This window comes from Talpa occidentalis, unplaced genomic scaffold, assembly GCF_014898055.3.
Source record: "Talpa occidentalis isolate TD23 unplaced genomic scaffold, MPIMG_talOcc4v2.1 talOcc4.12, whole genome shotgun sequence".
Classification (NCBI taxonomy): Eukaryota; Metazoa; Chordata; class Mammalia; order Eulipotyphla; family Talpidae; genus Talpa; species Talpa occidentalis.
In genome coordinates, this window is record NW_023601212.1 from 5,291,442 (window position 1) to 5,312,611 (window position 21,170).

Consider the following 21,170-nt stretch of genomic DNA (forward strand, 5'->3'; position numbering starts at 1 on the left):
TGGGAAAAGCTGGGCTGGGGGCGGAGCCTCGGAGAGAGCGAGGCCTCTGATTGGACAATGCTCCGAAGGTGAGCCCGGGCCTCAGAGCGCTGGGCCACAGGGGCGGGCGTGGTCGGGGGAGGGGAATTCCTGCAGAGCCGCGCGCTGATAGGACACGGCTCCGGAAGCGCGAGGCGGCCCGCGGGGGCGGGGCTCCCGTGAGGCGGGGGGCGCCCTCCGGGTGAGACGGCTCAGGGCTGCGGTCTGAGGGCGCCGGGCCCGCCAGCGCGGGACCCACTCAGCACGATCCCGGCCGATGGACTGGAGGATCAGCCCGATAGTGAGTGCCTCTGGCTCTCGCTGGCCATGCCTGACAGCGACGGAAAGTGTTTCTCCCCAAGCACGAATTAGCCCATTCTTGTGGGCCCAGAACTGGAAGGGAAAATTGGGAGCAGGCTGGCGGGGGCGGGGGACCCTCCTCCGTTGATTTCGTGTGAACTTACACACCTTGCCCGCAAGAAGCTCAGGCCTGTATCTTTTCAGCATCTAGATACTATTTTCCATTTAGAGAATGCCGCCACCAAGTGGCGGTACCATGGCATGCCCATGCAATCTGAGGTGGTGGCGCGGGTATCGAGCTCTCCCTTGGGGTGGTTCGTGAATGCTGAGTTTGTCTATTTGAAGCCTTTTGCATTATTAAATTGTGATGAGGTCTGATCAATGTCCAATGCTCAGGGAGACAATGTCCACTTCTTGGCTTCAAGGTTGGTGCGATTGTGTTCTCTGGCCCTCAGACGCTCCACCTCAAGGTGGAAGTAGGGGTGAGGGTTTTCATGGGCTTTGCTGGACATATCTTTACTCCAAGAGCAACAGACTAGTTAAGCAGTGGGGTCGGTCGCTGAAAAGGCTGGGGTTTCTTTATTGTTTGAAACAGGCACCCAGGAAGAGATGTCAAGTGGGCATATTGATGGCCTAGAGGTAAAGTGGAGCTTCTTTTGGTCCCACATCTTAGTGGGTTGATGTGGTAGCTGCCACTCTCCCAGCTTCCCCATGCCACCCAAGGACAATAATAAGAGGAAAGATTCCAGAAAGTCATCCAAGAAAGACAGAGACCCAATGAATCTACCAGGGGGCGAGGCCAAAAAAGTCATGGTCCAAAGGAAAATTCAGGACAAGCTCAATAACCTCGTCGTGTTTAACAAAGCCACGTATGACAAACTGTAAGACAGCTCCCAACTGTAAGCTTGTGACTCCAGCTGAAGGGGGTAGGCCCTGAGGCTGACAATTCATGATTCCTTCACCAGGGCAAGGACTTAATAAACTGATTTAAAAACACAGAACTCAAGAATTTACAGCAGAAACACCAAGGTTGGAGACTCTCCAGCTGCAGTGAAGATGCATGAACAAGTCCTCCCAACTCTACAATTCTAAAAAAAACTATATAAAATAAAAAGTGGAGGAAGAACTCTCAAAGAAGACTGTCTTCAACAATTTCTGAAGATGAAAAGGAATCACAAGACTGTGAATGAAAGGGAGAGTTCTGCTGTGCCATGTGGGTAGCCCCCTGGCCGGGGATGGAACTCGTGCTGCAGTGGCTGCTGATAGCTTCATAGTGCTAAGACTTAACCCCTTGGCCAGGGAGGCCCAGGACTTGATTGCTTTTGATGGGAGAGATAGGAGTGTGTACAGGCTGAGCTGCTGGACGCAAAGAGCTATAGCAGGGTGGAGTTGATGAGGCCCAAGGTGAGGAGACAGGGGAGAGCCTGAGGGAGCAGTGTGTCTGGGAAGAAAGGTTAGCACTGCACCCAGGAAAAGAGGCCTCTCTCTCTGGGAGGGACGGGGGTAGTGGGAGCCAGAAGCTGGGAGGTCTGTTGCGGGGCCAGGAGGATGTAGGAGGGGTGTTGTCCCAGCCTCTGCAAAGCAGGTAGAGAATCCTACTCTTATTCCCCACCCTGGTCCCCAGTGGCAAGGGCGAGGGCATGGGGCTGGCACAGGCAAGAGGATGCTGTTTGGGGAACCTCAGGCAATGACTTCAGAGATTTCCCTTCTCTCGCCAGTGGGTAAGCCCCTTGGGAACTGAGACCTGGGCGCCCTGAGGCCTATTCCAGTATGGCACATAGTAGGTATTCAACATATCGACCAAAGGAATAAGGGGCCCTGGAAAGACGTCTGAAGAGTTCTGGAACTTAAAAGCCCTTATTTCTAGCCCAATTTTCCAGGCTGGTAATGAATTCCAGCTAGTTTTACCAGGTTGGAGGGTTGGCGGGGGGTCGGTCAGTGTTATTAGCACCTGCTAACACGGATTAGCACTGCCAGGTACCAGGAGTTGTACTTAGTAAGTGCTTTTTGCGCCTGGTCTCATTTAAGTCTTCCACCGGTCTCTAGTTACAGTGGTATTTTCCTGTTTCTGCCTAACGAATCACAGACTGGGTGGCTTAAGGCAACACTCATTTATTATCTCGAACTTTTGTAGGCCCAACGTCTGGCCAGCTGCCTGCTTCAGCCGGTACTGGGACAGGAAGAATGATGAGACTGCAGGCCCCTGTGTGGGGTGACTCCCATATTCGTGGAGCAGGCCGCATTTTCACACAGGGCAGAGTTGACGAGTCTGAAAACTGGCTAAGAAGGTAGCTTTCATGTAATGTGGTTTTGCTGGGTTCAAGGCCAAAATCAAGATGTGGGCCAGAGGGGCTCTGGTCGGGGTGCTCTGGGAAGAAACCCTCTTCTCAGGTCTTTCACGTTGCTGACAGAAAGACAATTGCTTGCACTTGTTGAATTGACAGTTTCCTTACTGGTGGTTGGGCAGGGGCTGCCATCTGTTCCCACACGCTGCGGGGGTTCCCCAGTCCCCCCCACTGGCTCATGGGGCCCCCTCCACAATGGCCCTTCCAGCTTCAAGCCTGCAGTGGTATTCCCCATGTTGCTCATGCTGAGAATCTCTCTGACCCACTCCCTGTCATCAGCCAGAGAAAACTTGCTGCTTTTACAGCATTATTAATATTAGATTGAGCACCCCCAAATTCCCTTTCATGAGATAACATGCTCATGGGGGTGATACTGTGGTACTTACAGATTCTGGCCACTCTCAGAAGGGTGGGTCATACCAGGGTGAAGAGCGATCATTAGGTGTTATCTTAGACTTCTGCCTGTCACAGTCGGGGACGGCTAGTTGTGTTCTTGCACTACAGTTAAGGAAACTGGAGCACAGGGTGGTGAGGTAACTTGCTCAAGGTCGCCTGGCTGCTGTGGGAGCTGGGGCTGGAACCCAGACTGCCATGTGTCAAAGCCTTAACTGCAGTTCCATGTGGCCTCTTGTCCAGCAGTGGGTCGGCGTGTCTCACAAGGAGGGCGTCTTCGACGTTGCTGAGGCTCTAACAAGACTGGGTGGCTTAGGGCCTCCCCCCGTGGCGCAGTGGTTGAGCACTGGGCTGCAAAGCTGCTGGCAGCCTCTGCAGTGCCGGTTCAACCCCGTCCCTCGGCGAGGGTCCCACATGGCACAGCAGACCTCTCCTGCCGCCCGCTGCTCCCCTCAGCAGTGTACTTCGTCAGTCTGCCTTTTCTGTTCCCCACTCTGGCTCTGGTGAATTCTCTCACCCTCCCGTGCTTCTGACTGTACCCAGTGCTTGGATAAATCAATCAATCAATCAATCAATCTTACAAAAAAAAAAAAAATAGAGACCGGGTTTCTGTTCTGGAGGCCAGCAGTACCAGCGTGCTGGGGTTCCGGGGACACCCTCTTCCGAGCCACAGACTGCCTGCTTCGTGCCGTGTCCTCACATGACAGACGGGGCAGGAGGCTCTCGGAGCCTCTCTCCAGGGCACCGTCTCACTTAGGAAGCCTCGATCCTCATGTAATAATCCTCTTGCAATGGCCCCCTCTCCTGAGACAGTCACTTTGGGGGTATGGCTTTCAGTGTACACATTTGTGAGAGGACACAAACATTCCGTCTGCAGCAGCAGGTTTAACTCCACACCCCAGGAAGCTGAAGAAGTGGCACAGATGTGCTGGTTCACCACCACTTCAGAAGGCCATTCTGGAAGGCAGGGTGGCAGGGATGGCACAGCGACTCCCGCCTTGACTGGGTGGTGGTGTCACATGTGCACAGGTTTGCACATCACTTACACCACCATCAAGCTGCGTGTCCTGCTGCGTGGAAGGGGCAGAGGCTGTCTCTGGAGCCCCTCTGATGAGGGTGTCCAGGCACAGAGTAAACATCCAGAGACCACAATGGCTGAAAACAAGTGTGTGCGCTGACAGTTTCAGTGCAAAGGAATCTGGGTGCAGCCCAGGTTCTCTGGCTCAGGGTGGCTCACACATTTGCTGTTGTTGTTTTTTTTAAAGATGTATTTATTTATGCATACAAGAGCTGGGGTACAGGCCAGAGGTATCGGGGGGAGGGGGGAGAGGATTCACCAGAGACAGAGTTGGGAACAGAACAGTGGGATCCACTGAAGTACATTGCTGAGGGGAACAGCGGGTGAGTCAGGAGAGGTCTGCTGTGCCATGTGGATAGCTCCCTGGCCGGGGATTGAACTCATGCTGCAGCAGCTGCCAACAGCTTCATAATGCTGCGATTTACCCCCTTGCACCACCAGGGAGGTTGTCATTTTTAAGATTATTCAGCCAAAATTTTAGGTTAAAAACTTGAAGAACCTGATACTATAATGATAAAATTACAAGTTGAAGACGTGGTGTTATTAAACCTCTATGCTTCATTGTGAGGACAAAGTGAGAACCAAATAATGTCAGCATAGAAGGAGGGGACAGTCACTATAGATGGCACTCCCGCTGGCCAGGCAATGCCCCATCCTGGTCTACTGGGGCCATTTTGTTTGCAAGGAGCCTGCGTGAGGGAGCCGAACACCTAAAGCAGGCACCTGGGCCTCGTGGGCGGAACCAATAGGCCGTCAGCCGCACTGAGGCTGGGTGGAGATGAAGGCACCTGCTGGCTGGAGACCGTGGCTCCCAGCCTCGAGCTAAGTCAGCTCAGTTTCTCCAGACAACCCACCGAGGCTGCTATGGGCTCAACGTGAGCCCCTCATCATGCCTTCGAGTTCTGACCCCCAGGGCCTCCGGGTGCAAGTACATTCAGATATGTGGCCTTTAAGAGATGATTAAGGTTAAGTGAGGTCACTGGCGCGGGCCCTGATCCAACCTGAGCAGGGACCTTCCAAGAGGGGAGACAGGACACGCTCAGGAACAGAGGGAAGGCGCCGTGAGGACACGGGGAGGAGGCTCACGCCAGGGAGAGAGGCCCCAGAAGAAACCACCCCCCACCCCAACAGCCCCTCTGAGACATTGGAGCCCCAGGATTGTGAGAAGATGAATTGCACCACTGCAATCTGCCCAGCGGTGCGTTGTGCGGGCAGCCGCAGCGAATGCACATCACAGGCCCTCGGCTCGGAGTCTCCTGGCCACCCCCCCACACCCCCTGCTGACTCCTCCAGCTCCTTCTTCTGGGCTATAATAGTAGCACTGGCACTGGCGGCGCCGCCTCTGCTCCAGGAGAGCCCCGGGACGTGACGTCTTCTTAGCCGTCCCACGGCCCTCGGGTCGAGGCTCCCACAAGCGCTCTCAGCCAAAGCTTCTGGGGGGCAGAAGCTGCCCCGCCATGCGGAGAAGATAAAAAGAGACAGGCCGGCCCGGGGAGCGGGAGCCTCTGTCCCAGGTCAGGGCCCATCGACCGCGCCAGAACAGGCTGGCGTGCGAGCAACGCGGGCGCTGACTTCCCTGGAACCTGGAAGTTGCAGTGCTAGTGCCACTTTCCGGGCAAGGAAGAGAAGGCCGCGGCGGCCCAGCCACTCCTGAAGCATGATGGGGAGTCAAAGATGCCTCGGCCACTAGAGCCCTCTGCTCTGTTTTGTGGGCAGGTCCGGTGGAGGCAGTGAGGAGTCGCCGTGCTCACGAGGGAGACCTCAGTTTCCTGACGCGGGACTTGGCAGCTGGGCCTGCCGGGGGCAAGGCGGACACGGCCCGGGGACGGGCGGCAGGTGAACCTTTGTCTGGTGCAGGGCGGACCGTGGGGCCCACCACTCAGCCACCTGGCTGCCTGCCCCCCACGCCCCCTGGGAGCAGAGCAGTGCCCCTCATCACGGCCCAGTTTCTGGCCCATGCAGGATACACGGGGGCGGGGGGGGGGTGCGGGCCGAGAGGGGCTCCCGGCTTCTCCTTGGCCCTTTGCTCCACACTCCTTCGGGACGAGCTCCGAGCTCCGTGGCTGCCCTGGTGAGTGGGGCGCTCCCCCTTTGCAACTTCATCTCTCGAAACGACCCGGCTGACCAGAGCCCGACGCTCTGGTGGGTGAAGAGTCGGCGGCAGCAGCTGCAGGGCCTCGGGGAGCCAGGCCTGACCTCCCGGCTCTCGCGCCAGAGGCCCCTTGCAAGGGTTTCAGTTTCTTTTAAAAAGGAAAACCACCCACAGCCCGGCCTGCACTGCACTCACCTTTATGCCCACTCAGTTGTAAAATAGATTCACTTGTTTATTTTTCAGATTTTTATTGTTTTTGATGGAGGTGACCTTGATCTACAACACTGCTCGGTTTTCGGGGCACAGCTCCCCGCCGCTCCGGCGCCGACACCACACCTCCCTCGAAGCCTGGAGGCCGCAGCTGGCAGGACGCGTCCGAGTGGGCGCCCTTCGTGTACGTGAAACCGCGTTACCGCGTGAACCGTGCCCTTCACGGCCAGAGTCAGGAATCCCTGTGACGCCCAGAAGCCCACAAGATGACCGCCCCCCCCCACAGCCCCCACTAAGGCCACGTAGAGGAGCCCCTGCGAGGAAACACTGTTCTCCGGGGAGACGCGAGATGGAAGTTACGCTCTGAGAACAGAGTCAGGAGGTGTTCCCCGCTGCTGTGGCCTTGGGCGAAGCACACCTCTCCTCCTTTCTCAGCCTGCCCCCCAGAAAGCAGGCAGATTTGGCCCAGCTGCTTTGTTCTGCCCTGCCCCTGAAGTGGGGTGATGAGAGGACATCCCAAAGTGCTTTAAAACACAGGTTTATTACTAGGGGTGGCGCGGCCTGCAGGAGGGCGGCCGCTAGAAGAGGTGCCACACTCACAGCGCCCAAAAGGAAGAGCCTCACACCCCAGGGCCTCACAGGGAGGCACAGGGTCTGTCAAGAGGCAGAGGGAGGGCAGACTGTGGGCAGAGCCTGTCTGTGCTTTCTGCAGGGAGGAATGGGCAAAGGCGGGCAGGCAGCTTGGGATGGACTAGTTTGAGCCATTTCAGTGGGTTGGAGGGTGAAGGGGCTGTCCCTGGTGTCGGCCCTCGGTGATCAGGTGGGGTCAGTAGCTTTGAGTCTCACAAAGGAGGCGGCGCTGGGGGTGGGCTGGGTCAGCTGGCTGGCACACGGAAGGTCTCCTGCCCTCTTTAGGAAGTGGCTGCCCTGGGCCCCTGCACCCGCTCGCCTGTCAGGGCCGGGCCGCGCCCACCACACCTCCTGTCGTGGCCCCTCCAGCGCAACAAGGTCCTTTAGCAGTTGTCTAAGCCCTGGCCCCTCCCCCTCTCAGGAGGCAGTTGTAGGAACACAGGTGAGGCGGGTTTTGATTTTCCACACAAGTGCCCAAAAAACACAAAGGCAACTTGAAAGCCGGGTGGAGATGGTGACAGGCGGGCTGGGGGCACGAGGACTGACCCCGGGCGCCCGACGCAGAGCCCTGCCCGGTTAGCTCCACTGCTGCTGTCTTAAAACTCTTAATGCTTCTGAAACAAGGGGCCCTCCAAGTTCTGTCCCAGTTCCGAGGAGCCCTCCGCGCCCAGGGGCGCTGGCCGAGCTGCCCCTGCAGGGCCTCAGCTGGGCTGCCAGGCTCACTTGCTCTGATGGAAAGACCGCGGGAAGAACCCGGGGTTGCGTCCAGGCCCCCCCGGCACGTGCCCTGGGGCGCTGAGCACCTCCATACCCGTGTGGCCGGGCAGAGCTGGCAGGAAGCATCACACGTCTGCTGTTCCCCGACTCCCATCCCTGACCGAAACCCAAAATGGACAGTTGAGAGGCACAGAACGCAGGGCAGTCAAACCCAGGAGGCCCTCTGTTAAACGGGTCTAAGCAAATTCCCTAGCACCGAGGGGTGTGTTTTCCAACAGGCCGCACTTCGGAGTGTTAGGTGAGTGAGCAGACCCTGCAGTAACCCCTCCTGAACGGGCTAGCGCTGGCATGCCCACCCAGGGCAGTGAGGCCCCCTGAGGGGCATCCCCAAGGCTGAGACAGCGTCATCCCTCCCCCACCCCCCCCACCTCCTCGGAACTCCCTCCCGTGAGCTCACTGTGCAAATGCCACCCAAAGGCGCCCCTCGGCCCACCCAGCACTGCACACCATGTGTGCATGGGGATCCTCCGTGTTCTTTTTTTTTTTTTTTTTTTTTTTAAAGATTTATTTATTTATTTATACAAGCACTGGGTACAGTCAGAAGCGCAGGAGGGTGAGAGAATTCACCAGAGCCAGAGTGGGGAGCAGAGCAGGCAGAAGGACCGAAGGACACTGCTGAGGGGAGCAGCGGGCGGCAGGAGAGGTCTGCGCGCCATGTGGGACCCTCCTCCGGTGGCCGGGGAGCAGCCGGGGATCGAACCGGCGCCGCAGAGGCTGTGGGCAGCTTTGCAACCCAGCGCTCAACCGCTGCTCCACCGGGGAGGCCCTCCTCCGTGTTCTTTTGGACCCCTGGGTGGGATAAAATGGGCCCAGCACCAAGCCAAGCTAGGTGGGCAAAGCAAGTTGTTACCTGCAGGGCTTCCGTGTGGCTTCTGGAATTTGGGGCTACCCCTTGCCAGAGCTCACGACCCCGCTGTCCCACCATCTGCCCTGCTCCTAGTGAGCACCAGGCCCGGGCAGGGAACAGGGCTGGTGTACCGGCCCCCACTCCCATGTCACCACAAAGAACAGTTCTCCTGGACAAGGCTGATGTCTATGATTTTCTCCCTTTTCTTCCAGAAATCCTTTTAAACTGTTGAGGTTAAACAAACAGAAACCCCAGAGACAGAGGGGTGCAGGCAGCGGCCCGCAGCCCCTTCACCTTGAACGGAACGATGAAAACAGCCTGTACTGTGGATTCTGGCAGCAAGAGCTCCCCTGCTTCACAAGGTGTTCAGCCTCTCGGGATTCTAAATTCCAGGGTGAAGGGGAGTTGGAATCTATCCCAGGCAACAGAGGTGGAGAAGGGGGGGTGGGAAGACTTTATTAAAACACACCCCACTTACGGCAGCCTCTGAAGCCACCTGCTTCTTATTGTGGGTCCCTAGAGTACTGGCGTTGACTGGGAGCTCACGGGAAATGCAGATTCCAGGCCTCCCCGACTGAAGTCAATCTACTGTCTACCAAGGCCCGGGAGGTGGATACACATTCCGGTAGGAGAAGCGCTCTCTCCGAGGCAGAGGGAAACAGACCCTAGGCACCTCCACAGTGCACAGCAGTGCTGGAGACAGCCTGGGCCTGGGTAGTGGGGAAACCCTGAGTCGAGGAGCATCCCTGAGGTCCCAGGAGCCCCGCGGGAGGGCCCCCCAGGCCTCTGAGCACAGGAGGTACATGCCTGGAGCCACCTCCTGCAGGAGGGAGCCCCTCTCCCTAGGTGCTGCAGGCCGCCTTCCTACGACTTACACGGGGTAGGTATTCTGAGGTCTCCCCAGAAGCTGTGGGGTCCTAGAACCACATCTGGAAAAGGGAGGTGAACACAGAATGAGATACACATGCACAAGAAAGAGAAAACCAGTGGTTTCAGAAGAGGCTCTGCAGTGTGGGGTGGGCTGGCAGGGGCTGCAGGGGCTGGTGCGCTCTGGCACCCTGGGCTCAGGGTGACTGACTATGTGTGGTGTCTACTTGATCTGTTTTCCTTCGCACACAGCTCCTATGGAGTGGACGTTATGAGCCCATTTCAGAAGGGAAAGAAAGTGGAGTTCAGAGTGGGCGGCTTGTCCCGTGGCACACTGGACAGCAGGCGTAGCCAGGACCCCAACCGAAGGCTGGCGCTGACCTGAGACCCTTGCACACTGTCCTGCCTCTGGGGGACTTACTCATTTTCTCATCACAAAAGATTAGTTCCATGACATTTGAAATGGCCACAGGGCTCAGAGGTGGGGAGCAGATGAACAGGAAACACCAGGGACAGCAGGAGACTCGAGGAACCTTTACACCTGGAGAGAGGGGTCTTTGGGCCTTCTGGGTGGGGGGCTGGCTTGTGAGTGCATCAGGGAGGGGGCAACGCTGGGACAGAGGCAGAAAGGCCGTGGAGAGGGTCTGGGTGTCTTCCTCTCTACAGCCCGGCTGGGCTTTGCTGGGCTATTCCAGGGTGACCCCCGCCCTCGTGGGTCAAGGCAGGTCTTGGGGAGCGCAGCCCATGCTGACTTAGAGGGGAGGCCGGCGGGCACTTGTACTCAGATCTGGCTGCTCACAAGTTATACACCATCAGCCCTACACCACCACATCTCAGTGATCCCACATTTATTACCAAAATATCACAGAATTCCAGTCATATTAACATACAGTGTTTAACACAAACCTGATACCTGTGAAAAGAACGAAGTATTCGGACAATTGAGTGGTTTGGAATCATAACACCCCAAACTATCACTCTGTACTTCAAAAATACGCTTTGAGAGCTTTGGAAACTGAATTAAAATGTCTACACAGCTATGAACAATTGTTTAATAAAACTTTTTCATGTTTCCATTACATGTAAATATATCAATTTGGCATCTCTATAAAAACTCTGAAAATGGTGCAAAAGTTTCATTCTCTTTGAGAAAGCCATTGACAAAAAATATTCACACTTCACTAAAATTTTGAAAAATGGTCTTCTTTCAAAGCTTCTTTATTAATCGGAAATCTTCTGGATTATCAAAATCTAGGGTTGCTTTTTCCTCCTAAAACACTAAAGAACATTTATTCACAAGATTAAAAAGGCAAATGGGGAGATGGAAAACTGAGAAGGTCTGTTTTTTTTTTTTTCCTGAAAATAATGTAAAAAAAGCTAGTTACATCAGCATCCTCCAAAGAACACAATGGGATTCATTTTATTGTTGACTTTTGGACAGCAGTGTCATACTTTATTGAAAACAAACCCATGTAAAAACAAAGTTAAAATGAAAAATGGTACCTGAAAAATAAATTATTTTATATAAAACAAATCAATAACTTAAAACACACTAATATACAAAATGTCTACCCGTCTACTGTACAACATGGGAACCGTTGGTAAATCGCCCCCCAGAGCAAGTCGCTGTAAACGGAACGTTACAAGGCAGAGAGATGGCCCCAACCGGCGGACAGGCCTGCTCTTCGGGTGGAAGAAAATACAGTTTTCTCAAAGTCACTGCTAGACCCGTGGTTAGCCTAACTCAGTCCCTGCGGTGACTTACGAGTGATTTTTTTATTCTAATGACCAAAAGGAAAACTGAATCATGTTACCAAAAGGCTGTGGAAAATAGATGGTACAATCATTGGGAGTCAGAGGCAAATGAGAAGGTTTGGAGACGGGCACCCTGTCAGCCCGGGCCTCGGGCTCCACTGCTCCTGGAAGAGCGTGTCCGTCATCAGAGCCACGCAACAGAGCGCGCTCGTATCACTTCTTGGCCTTTTGGCTAAGATCAAGTGCAGAGAGCACGTGTGACTCAGCTGGGGCAGGCCTGGAATCTGATGACCAGCTGGGGGTATTTCCTGAGGAGCTGCCTCAGGTCCCAGAAGATGCCTTACATCCTGGGAAGAAGTAGTTTCAGGTGAAGGGCTGGGTTGGGAGGGGGAGGCCAGGAGAAGAGGCCCTTGGCAGTTAATTCTTATTCTCTTTATCCAACCCAGGAAGGCTGCACAAAGCATAGACCAAAATCAGGCTGAATCAGACAGAAACGGATGGCGTCAACTTTGAATTTTAAGTCCAATGGTGAACTGGGGTAAATACCAAGACTTTTCAACACCTTCTAGGCAAACGACTCTCATTTGGAGGCAAACCAGGGTAAGTTATTGCCAATAATTGTTTAGGACTCATCTATTTGTTTGATCCGGCAGGGACAACCCCCACCCCCTACCACCCCAGCTTGAAGAGCTGGTTCCCGAGAGCAGTGGGCTCAGCCCCTGGATGCGGGCTTGCCGGCACTGACACCAAGCGCAGACTCTCTGAAGGTTAAGGCAGCTGCCCTTGGCAAGGGAAAGACTCACCTCAGGGAACAAGAAGGTGGAGCCCACCTGGCGCCATCTGCCAGGGGCTGAGGAAGCCCGCTTGTCAGCTCTTCTGGCAAGATGGAGCAGGGACATGTCAGTCACGGAACACGGGACTGGAAGCACAGCCAGAGCAGAGAACCAGGGCTGGGCATATCACACGGGAAAGCTGAAGGAGGGCAAGGCCAAGGGGGAAAAAAGGGGCAACTTGAACTGGAATCAGGTTCACAAATTTGGAGCTGCTTAGCGTACAACTACGAGAGGAAGTTACACAGGTCAGGAGAGAATTCAATCAAAGCCTCTTTGGTATATAGTTACCAAACCAAACTTTTGATAAATTAACATTATCTACTCTTAATTCTTTTTCATTAAAATTCCCAAATAAAAGGAGAGTACTCATTTTGTGAAATACAGTATATGATTAATCTATGTAAAAATTTTTTAAAAAATGTTTCTTTTGGATTGAACTTTAAAAAAACGGGATCTTCCTTTCACAAACAAGCCTAGAGAGGAGGGAATAAGCTTTGCGGCCACAGGGCCAGCATCCGATGCCTCAATGGGAGTGACAGCTAGCTGCTCTCGGATTAACATTTCAGAAGTTAAATCCTTCCACACTTGCAAATTAAAACTCCCAAAGACATGAATTGGGTTTGAGCTAGAAGGCTGTTCAGAGAGGAGACCATGTAAAATGAGAATTCTACTGAACCAAGAAACTTCAAAGGTAACTTTCAAAGGTCCCTAAGTATTTCCTATTTCATTCTCATCTGTGCCAGCATCAGAAGAATAACTGTGGTACAAATAAAAGGGAGGAGCGGAAGGAAGCTGTGGTGCCGGCTACAGCCCACGGTCGTGCTCACAGTTTATATTTAGGACAGAATTCTGTAAGAAATCGAATACTCGCAAAGGCCAGCAGGAATGTTTGCCAATGAGGAGATTTCGGAACAGTTTCAGAATTGGGAATCTCATCTTCACTCAGAAGACGTTGGCTCACGGCTACCACAACCTGAAAGGCCTACTTTGCAGCAAACATTCTGGTCCCAGGTGAAGAATGCTCTGGGGTGGAGAGAATGGGGACCGGCTTTGTGTTGAATCCAGGCAAACGGGCCTTGGTTCTAGGTTCTACAAGGAGGCACATATACAGGCTCTGACTTAGGATCTGGACATTTCTGAGGAAGGAAATAGCTCCTCCGTGGCACTTGGCCAACTTATAAGACAAGGCCTCAAAGTATGAACTTGGCCTTTTGTGGGAAAAGAATATGGCAACATCTTATGTTTGTGAGGATAACACAAACAGCTGGCAGTGCCTCGCTGAACCGGCAGGGAAATGGGGCGGAACGGGCAGCCTCAAGCGGTCCAGGAGCTTGTGGGGACACTGGCCTGCTCTGGAGAAGGCTGTGCCTATCAGTCAACACTTCCACTTAAATAAAGAATAAATAAATAGATAAATAATGCCACAATTCCATGATATCGGTAACTAATAAACAGCCCATCATTACATATTTTAGCCTCACGTCAAGGTTAAAAACTGCTGTTGCTAAGTTATCCTGTTCTTGATTCTCTCAGGATACCAGTGTTTTATAAAAATCAGATCCTGGTCCCGAGGAGCTGCCCCGAGACGTGCCCCTGGCCTGCTCGGGCCTCTCCTGCTCATTTCCCCATTTTGAAAAAGCACCACCTGCAACCGCACACTCCTGCGTCACAGATCTGTACATGCTTTGTCTTGAGGCAAGTATTTATTTCTTAAGCTCTTATAAGTCCTCCCTGAATGCTGGGTCGTCTGTACCTTACCTAGCCAAAAAGAAAGAAAAGGTAAAATAAAAAACAAAACAAAATTCGAGCAAAACAAAATCAAATTTAATGGTCTTAAATGCAAAAGTAAAAACAAACAAAAAACACAAAAAAAGCAAAAGAAAATTAACAGAACAACCCAAAATGTCAAGGCAGTTATGAAGAGAACTTTGAGGGTTAATCTTTAAAACTACAAATCAAAGGTTTTTGTTAATAGATAACTGGCAAGAAGTTAAGTACTTTTCTGCTGAGTGTTCATACGAAAGCAAGGTTTCAAAACAAAATCCGACTAAAATCGAAAAAAGTCTAGCGCTCACGAGAAGGGATGCGAGAAACACAATGCTCAAATGTTTATGTGTTATTAAAAAATAGAGCTATTGTAGGCATTCAAGCTACGTCAAATGCTTTTGGGAACGGGAGAAATCATTGTGAACAACAGTATCCGATGTGGGGGCACTGCGCATGCAACGTGTGGACAGAAATTTGGGATGTCGGCGGAGCGACACGTCTTCAGGTGGGCCTGGAGCTTAGATCTGACTCTGGAATATACTGGAGTTTCCTGGAAACTCTTTGGTCCGTTCCAAGGGGTGCCTGGGCTGACGAAACACATCTGTGTCCTTCTCTGGAGGGCCCGGCCCGGGCGTGGCCCCCCTCCCAGGTGGCAGCCCACACTGGGCGGGCTGCTGCCACTGCCAGGGCCGCTCGGCAGAGCCCGGGGCTGAGTGAGCAGGAGGTGGCCATGGGGCCTGCTCGGAAGAGCAACTTCCTGTCAACCAAAGCGTAAATCGCTTAAAATGTTGAAGCGGTTGAGGAAACGCACACTCAGCATCTAAGAGCTTTAGTTTAAAAAACTAAAACTAAAAGATAATTTCTCTTTTTTATCCAGCTTGTGGCGACATCGCATGAAACGAGTGTTAGACGGTCTTAGACGTTAAAGCATGCTTCAGATTCACCACCATCCCGAGGGACTGGTTAGTCAATGCAGTCTACTTAGACTTCTGTTTAATATATATTTTAAAGGAAATAACTTAAGAAACTTAAAATTGGTCTAACATTGTGGGATTTCAAACATTTGAACATGTCGGTTGCATCCCAGAGTATAAAAACCTTTTCACTTCTCATTTAGACTAAGACAAACACTTGTGAAAATTGGCGCAAAATGAGTTGTACACTAACAAAAAGGGTTCACCTCTTCACTCTTAATTATCTATTCCGTACAAAAAAGCATGAGCGAGTTATTTGTGGGACTTGTTGGTTTTGAAGGAAACCTGCAAGATTTTGTCCCCCAGGCGGTAGCCATTCAGACTTGCGATGGCCATCGCAGCTTCTTCATAGTTTGTCATGGTCACAAAACCAAAGCCTTTGCACTTGTTGGTGTTGAAATCGCGAATCACTTTCACATTGGTAACTGCGCCAAAGGGGCCAAACATCTGCCAGAGGATTCCCTCATCGGCATCTTGACCAAGGTTGTAGATGAAGATGCACCAGCCCGAAGAAGCGTTGCCTGGGACATTGACACCAGAAAGCCCACTCATGTGATCTACACCCATAGGGGAGAACCTAGCAAACAGAGAGCACAGCATTCAGGTCAGGTTCAGGGCAGGCCGGCGCGCTGATCGGGGAGGGGGACGGCAGCAGCATGTGCCGCCAGCGTGGTGGGCAGGGTGTGAGTGCCCAAGGCTGGCACCCCCATGTGAGTCACAGGTAGGTTTTATTTGAACTGAGAGGAATTCAAAATCAGCCTGGGGGGCGGGCGGCTGGCTCAAGAGCCATTTGTTGCCCGTCGAGGGTTGGCGACTCGACCCAGCTGCCCTCAGAGTGATGCTCTATCAGTGGCCTCCAGCCTGCTACCCCCTCCGCCCTCCTGTTGTGAGGGCAACCCGCTCAGTCACCCAGGGCTTCCCACATTTTAAATGGTAGGAGCTTGTCCATGTCCTCCCAACTGCTGTCCTGTTCCTGGCTCTCCCTAGAGGAAATGGTCCTCATGCTCTAGGTTTCTCTGCGTGTGGGGTGTGTGTGGGGGGCGGGGGGTAGGGTGGGGGCTGCATCTTTTTCTTTTTCCAAATTTTGGACCGTCCTCCTCCTCATGCCCCTCCCTCTCTAAGGGTTCAGTCAAGCAGTGTCTGGCTACAGCACAACCCTGTGGAGGGCCACTGCAGGGCACAAAGAAATTCCTTCCTGCGGTTCCAGGTGACCTCCTGTTGCTGGCTCCTAACAGCCCAGAAGGGTCAGGGACCAAACTGAAGACTGAACGTCGAGTTCACCAAACTTCACCAAGATGTGGGACACCTTTTCCTAAGTGACACATCAAAACTAGTGTTTCTGTGAAAACAAAGTCTTCCACAAACGCGTGCACGTTGTGATAAGGATTAAGGGAGATGATAAAATTGTTACTAAACATGTGGCCCTCTAGGTGGTCTATGATTTTAAAAAGTAACAGTGTTAGGGTTGATTTAAGAATATTTGAGGTTGATAACAGCATCTGTGAGGCCACACAGTGTAACAAGATTTACTGTCTCCAAAATAAAGTCAGTTTTGAGCTGTGGGGCTGATTTAGGGGCAAGTGGGGCGCCCTCAAGTGCCATTTAGCACATTCACTTTCTCGACAGACATAAAACAGGCAAGCAGCCCCCAGGGACCCATCCACTGATACAAGGGTTATGTTCAAGGCAGATAGGGAAGAACCAAGATGCGTTGGCCATGGTTTTAAAATCCTGAGAATGATTTGAAACAGCCCACGCCAGGTCTGAACTGACCTGATGACTCAGGTGGCCGGGAGAGGCCCTGAGTCTTTTTGGAATGACAGGGAGACCAAAGCATAGCCGAACGGGGGCGGGGAAGGCAGCTTGTCTGTGTGACATTAAGTCAAGTGGGTTTCCAAGGGCACGAGGGCCAGGCTTTTCTGAGGACCACGCTTCCTCAGGTTTCACAGGCTGCTGTCTTGAGCCTTCCTCCCTCTGTCCACCGCAACTACTTTCGAGGAAATCGCGTGTGGACATGAACAAGTATAACTGCTTTTACGTAGTCACTAGACTGCTGATAATCTGAGGTAATTTTTTTACTGTCTTTTATGAGAATGATTCTCATGCTTATCATAATTTTTGGGCGGCTTTTCTAACTGGAGGAGATTTCTTTCCTCTTGGCTGTTATGAAGCTCCCGGCACCACTCTGGCTCTGACGGCACAAAAGAAGAACTGACCCTTCCTTTACTTGGGAGCTTTTCCTCCTGTGATAAAAAATGACTGTAAACCCTACCCCCTTCTGGATCCTTTTTATTCTTAGTATGCCTTTGGGTGTCGGATCTCTGCCTCCATCCCTCTCACTCCTGCACGCCCCTTCCGTCTCATTTGCTTCCTTCCCTTGTTCCTGTGATCAAGGCGCCCCGCTCCTCCTCCAGCCTTCCCTGGCTTTCCAGAGTCACCACGGAACACTGCTGTCCACACATCTTGCAAATCGGCAGTGATGCCCACTGAGCTCTCGACTTTTAGAGCGGGGCTTAGCTCTCTCTAGAGACACTTCCTTGCCCTTTGACTCTAAATTAGAAAGGCCAACTCTGGATTCGAGCCAAGCTGAGAGCCCTGGACTACTAGACTGCGACAATAATCCCTTGCAAAATGGCATCTGTGGAAACAGGCAGGGTCGACCCCACCTCACTGCTTAGAACAAAGGCAGGAAGCCTGAAAAGTCAGAGAGAAGACTCCTTAACATACCCAAGTAAACATCATGCCACTTCTTAGTCATAACAAAAACAAAACAGAAAAAGGGCCTACATCGGGAGCCTTGCTATCCCTGAGGCAACACACATCTGGTTGTGGAGTCCCAGTTACTAATCCTAACTGTCTGTTTCGCTAGGTGAGATTCATTTTCAACGAGGGACGACTAGGGGAAACTGTTCACCTCGAGGACAGAGCCTTCACACAGACAGCAAAGTGGCGCTGGAAGGAAGGTGCATAAAAAGGTTTGCTATGGGCTGCTGATGAAACATTTAAGATCTGCCTGCAAGCTCTGGGAGCACAGCTCTCACCCGTGAGCACTCCCAGACTGCGTCTTTCCCTCCTGGATGCGGAGTCATCGTCTAAGCTCGCGGCCCCGTTCTGCTCTCTGACACACAAATGGAGGACTGACCCTTTCTTTATTGGGGCTAGAAACTGTACGATGGAGCCAGCACTAAGCACTCACTCTCTTGGCAGTGGGTGGCAGTAGGCACCGTGTTTTTTATTCCACCGAAGGTAATACTCAGATGTTAAGAAATGGCCTTCAGCTACCTTTCTGGTAGAGATGGGGACATGGAGATGTGAAAAAATTCTGAAGGCCAGTTCTGGACTTGAGCAGACTAGCAGCTCCTGTTTCATTGAGTCACCCAAGGAGCAGGCTCTGTGCGGCTTTAAGGAGCACAGCCGGGCATGGGGCAGGGCTGGGCAGTTGAGAGCTCTGGCCTCCCGACCCACCTGAATCTCTGCGCCTGGTGGTGAACGGGGCCTCCGAACCGTCTAGCAGGCGAGTGGTACAGCTGGGAGAGCAGCGCCACGTTTTTGTTCTGGTTGGGATTGGCTGCGAACTTCACTGTAATGGGCTCGGAGGAACCTGGGGGTTTATGACCATTGAAACTGGTAATTGCCTCTTCCGCTTCCGACCGTTTGTCAAACCGGATAAACGCAACCCCTCTGGACAAACCTTTTTAACAAACCAACAAAAATGGAGTTAGGGGGGGAGATGCAAGGATTTTTAAAACTGAAAAGCAAAAGTCAAGTCAGTCTGTGGTTCAGATTGGATGCTTGGTTAATGAAATAAAAAAAAAAACCTAAATATGAAAAACAAATGAAGAATTAAAAAAACAAACAATGACTAATAAAAGGTTATGATTTCAGACTTCGGGCTTAAGCAGAGATTCCACTGTTTGGGTGCCCACAGGTATCCTGGCGACACACATCCCAGATAGACACCCGGATCTTTTTTCTAAATGAAGCCATGCTAGAAGAGATTACACCCACCGTCCCCCTTCTGACGCCAGGGGCCCAGCCAAGTATGGATGCAGAGACTCTCTAAGGAGCAGGTGGGTGGGTGGGTGACGGGTGAGCCTGCAGAATGCTCCATGCCAGAGCAGCAGCTGCTGCCTAGGAGGGCCGGCGTGACCAAAGATCGGCGCAGGGCTTGTGCCTGGACAAGCCTTCGTGGTCTGGCCCGGCCAGGCCCAACAGGTCACTGGTTGTTCGGCGTCCAGCTCAACCTTGCACCTTCTCCTTTATCCCCAGAGGACATAGTCCTAATAACCGTCTCAGCAGATAGCTCTTCCTGTTGGTGCCACCCCACTTACCTCTCGTTATGCCACTGTGAGGTCCTGGGACCTCCTGTGGACCCCAAAGTGCCCTCAGAATGAGGTGAAGTAACTGAACTCTCCCCAGGAAACTGCTCAGGCATACACAGTGGTGCTGATCCCCACGCACAGGCCCCTCCCAACAGGCTAAGAGTCCCTGCCTTGGGACACTCCAAACGTGGTCCCTTCCTGTGTGGAAAGGCCAGCCCCTCTCCTGCAGAGAAAAATAAGGGAGTCAAGTGTGAAGGTCAAAGAATACTGGAGACGTGCCAGCAGAGGGCCCCTCTGAGGGTGAGGTCACTGGGCAGAAGCCCTGGTGAGGGACTAACACAATCCAGCTGCCCTGGCGCCTGACTACCAGTCCCCAGGCTGTCCTAAGTTGAATTTTCTCCTCTAGACAGGGTGAATGACAATGATCAAAGCAAGATGGTCCAGGGCCTCAGGCCACCAGCTAAGTGAGCACTCTGAACGTCCCCCCGGTCAGCTTCCATGCCCCACAAACTTTCTTCAGTTTCCCATAGGATCACCAACTGCCCCCACAGTGGGAAAAGGGTGTGGGTCTTCCCAGCTGGCCTGGAGGCTGAAGAGGGGCATGGAGGGACACAGGTGCACCAGGGGCCTAGACTTAGATGCCGAGGCTTGACTTAGATGCAACACTGCAGGCCCCCTTTCAAGCAAGTCAGCAACCCTGACTTGTTTTGTTCTAAAGCACACACCCCCAACTCTCCCCTCTTGATGGTTCCCCCCACCCCTAGGCACCCAGCCCTGCCCAGCACAGCACACAGGGAGGCTACAGAGTAGCTCCCGACAGCCTCCAGGCTGCCCCCACATGAGTTCCATGATGGTTATTTAAACCATATATTAAAATTCACACTGCCAGAGACACTCTGAATTAGTGAGATCAGCTCTGGCAATTCACACGTGTGCCAGGAAAATTCTAGAGCCTGAGCTCATTTTAAAATTTCAGTTCAGAAGAAACACCTGAAAACATGTACTTGGCATACGCTGTTTTTATTTACTTTTAAAGGGCACGGACGACAGTGTAGATAGATGGAAACCTGCATGAGAATCTGACTTAAGCACAGAGGCCTGAAGCTGCAGCTGTCTTACTCCTACAGAAAGCGCCTTCAGGGAGATGGCTTCACTGGGTTGTAAAGACCTTGTGATCAGGTAGAGAGAAAGGGTATGTGCAAGGGTGGCTCCCTGTTTGGTTTTGTAAATCACTTTCAAATGAAAATCGCTTAGTGGACTGAAGAAAACTCAAGAGAGAGGAGACTGTCCCCTGATGCACAGGGACATAAATTCACTGAGTGACTTGGTGACTGTGCACCTTCTGAAGGTGTCTCTGGTTTCCCCTCCCTCTGTTTTTCAGAATTAAGAGCAGAGACCAATAAAAGCTGCAATCTTCAGATGAGTAAAGTGCAAGATTCACAATCAAAATGGATAAAGGAGGAATGAAATTTAAAAAAAAAAAGTGATGTCAGTTCAGGAGGCTCAGGTCTCTTTAACGGTATAAAGTACAACTTCACAAAGGTCACATGGACAAGCAAGGTGCCTGCCTCACCATGCTCTGCCCTTGGCCCCTTTGGGTTCTGTGAGAAGGAGCACTGGGCCCCCAGGGGCTCACCCTTCTACTCCTCATTGTTGTGGGCAGGGCCCCCCCAACGCTTTCCCTTTCTTTCAGCCTCTGTCCTCTCCTCCTCCAAGAAGGACAGAGATGAGGGCGGGGTCTTCAGTCCCTTTGCTGAGGCAACAGAGGCTGGCAGCGACATCTCAAAATTGGGGTCCCATGCACCACTCTTAAGTTCCCAGCTAACCGGGGGAACAAGGTGTCCTGTCAGTCCAGGAGACACCCGCTTTGCAGAAGCAAGTGGGGTGAACCTCTCTGGAGGGAGCCAATGGGAAAAGCTAGGAGGGCTGGGGCTGGGTGGGGCTTCTAGGAAGTGGCAGATC

At 52.6% G+C, this 21,170-nt stretch overlaps 1 protein-coding gene and 1 long non-coding RNA gene across 4 annotated transcripts in view; one reads left to right on the forward strand and one right to left on the reverse strand.

The window, feature by feature from the left end:
• Nucleotides 1-280: 280 nt before the first annotated feature.
• LOC119240444 (uncharacterized) lies at nucleotides 281-18,950 on the forward strand. The gene is made up of 9 exons (XR_008550990.1): nucleotides 281-319; nucleotides 2,453-2,606; nucleotides 5,851-5,970; nucleotides 6,470-6,620; nucleotides 8,903-9,120; nucleotides 9,211-9,315; nucleotides 11,759-11,912; nucleotides 14,790-14,874; nucleotides 17,756-18,950. It is a non-coding gene; the product is annotated as an uncharacterized LOC119240444 (long non-coding RNA).
• The window catches only part of ELAVL1 (ELAV like RNA binding protein 1), a 30,615-nt gene continuing 23,392 nt past the window's right edge, over nucleotides 13,948-21,170 (reverse strand). For all 3 annotated transcript variants that reach the window (XM_037504835.2, XM_054692982.1, XM_037504836.2), the window contains 2 exons: nucleotides 18,352-18,577; nucleotides 13,948-15,463 (listed from right to left, as the gene is read on the reverse strand). In XM_037504835.2, the coding sequence (XP_037360732.1) occupies nucleotides 15,139-15,463; nucleotides 18,352-18,577 (551 nt within the window). In that variant the 3' untranslated portion in view covers nucleotides 13,948-15,138. The remainder of the gene's footprint in view (nucleotides 15,464-18,351; nucleotides 18,578-21,170) is intronic.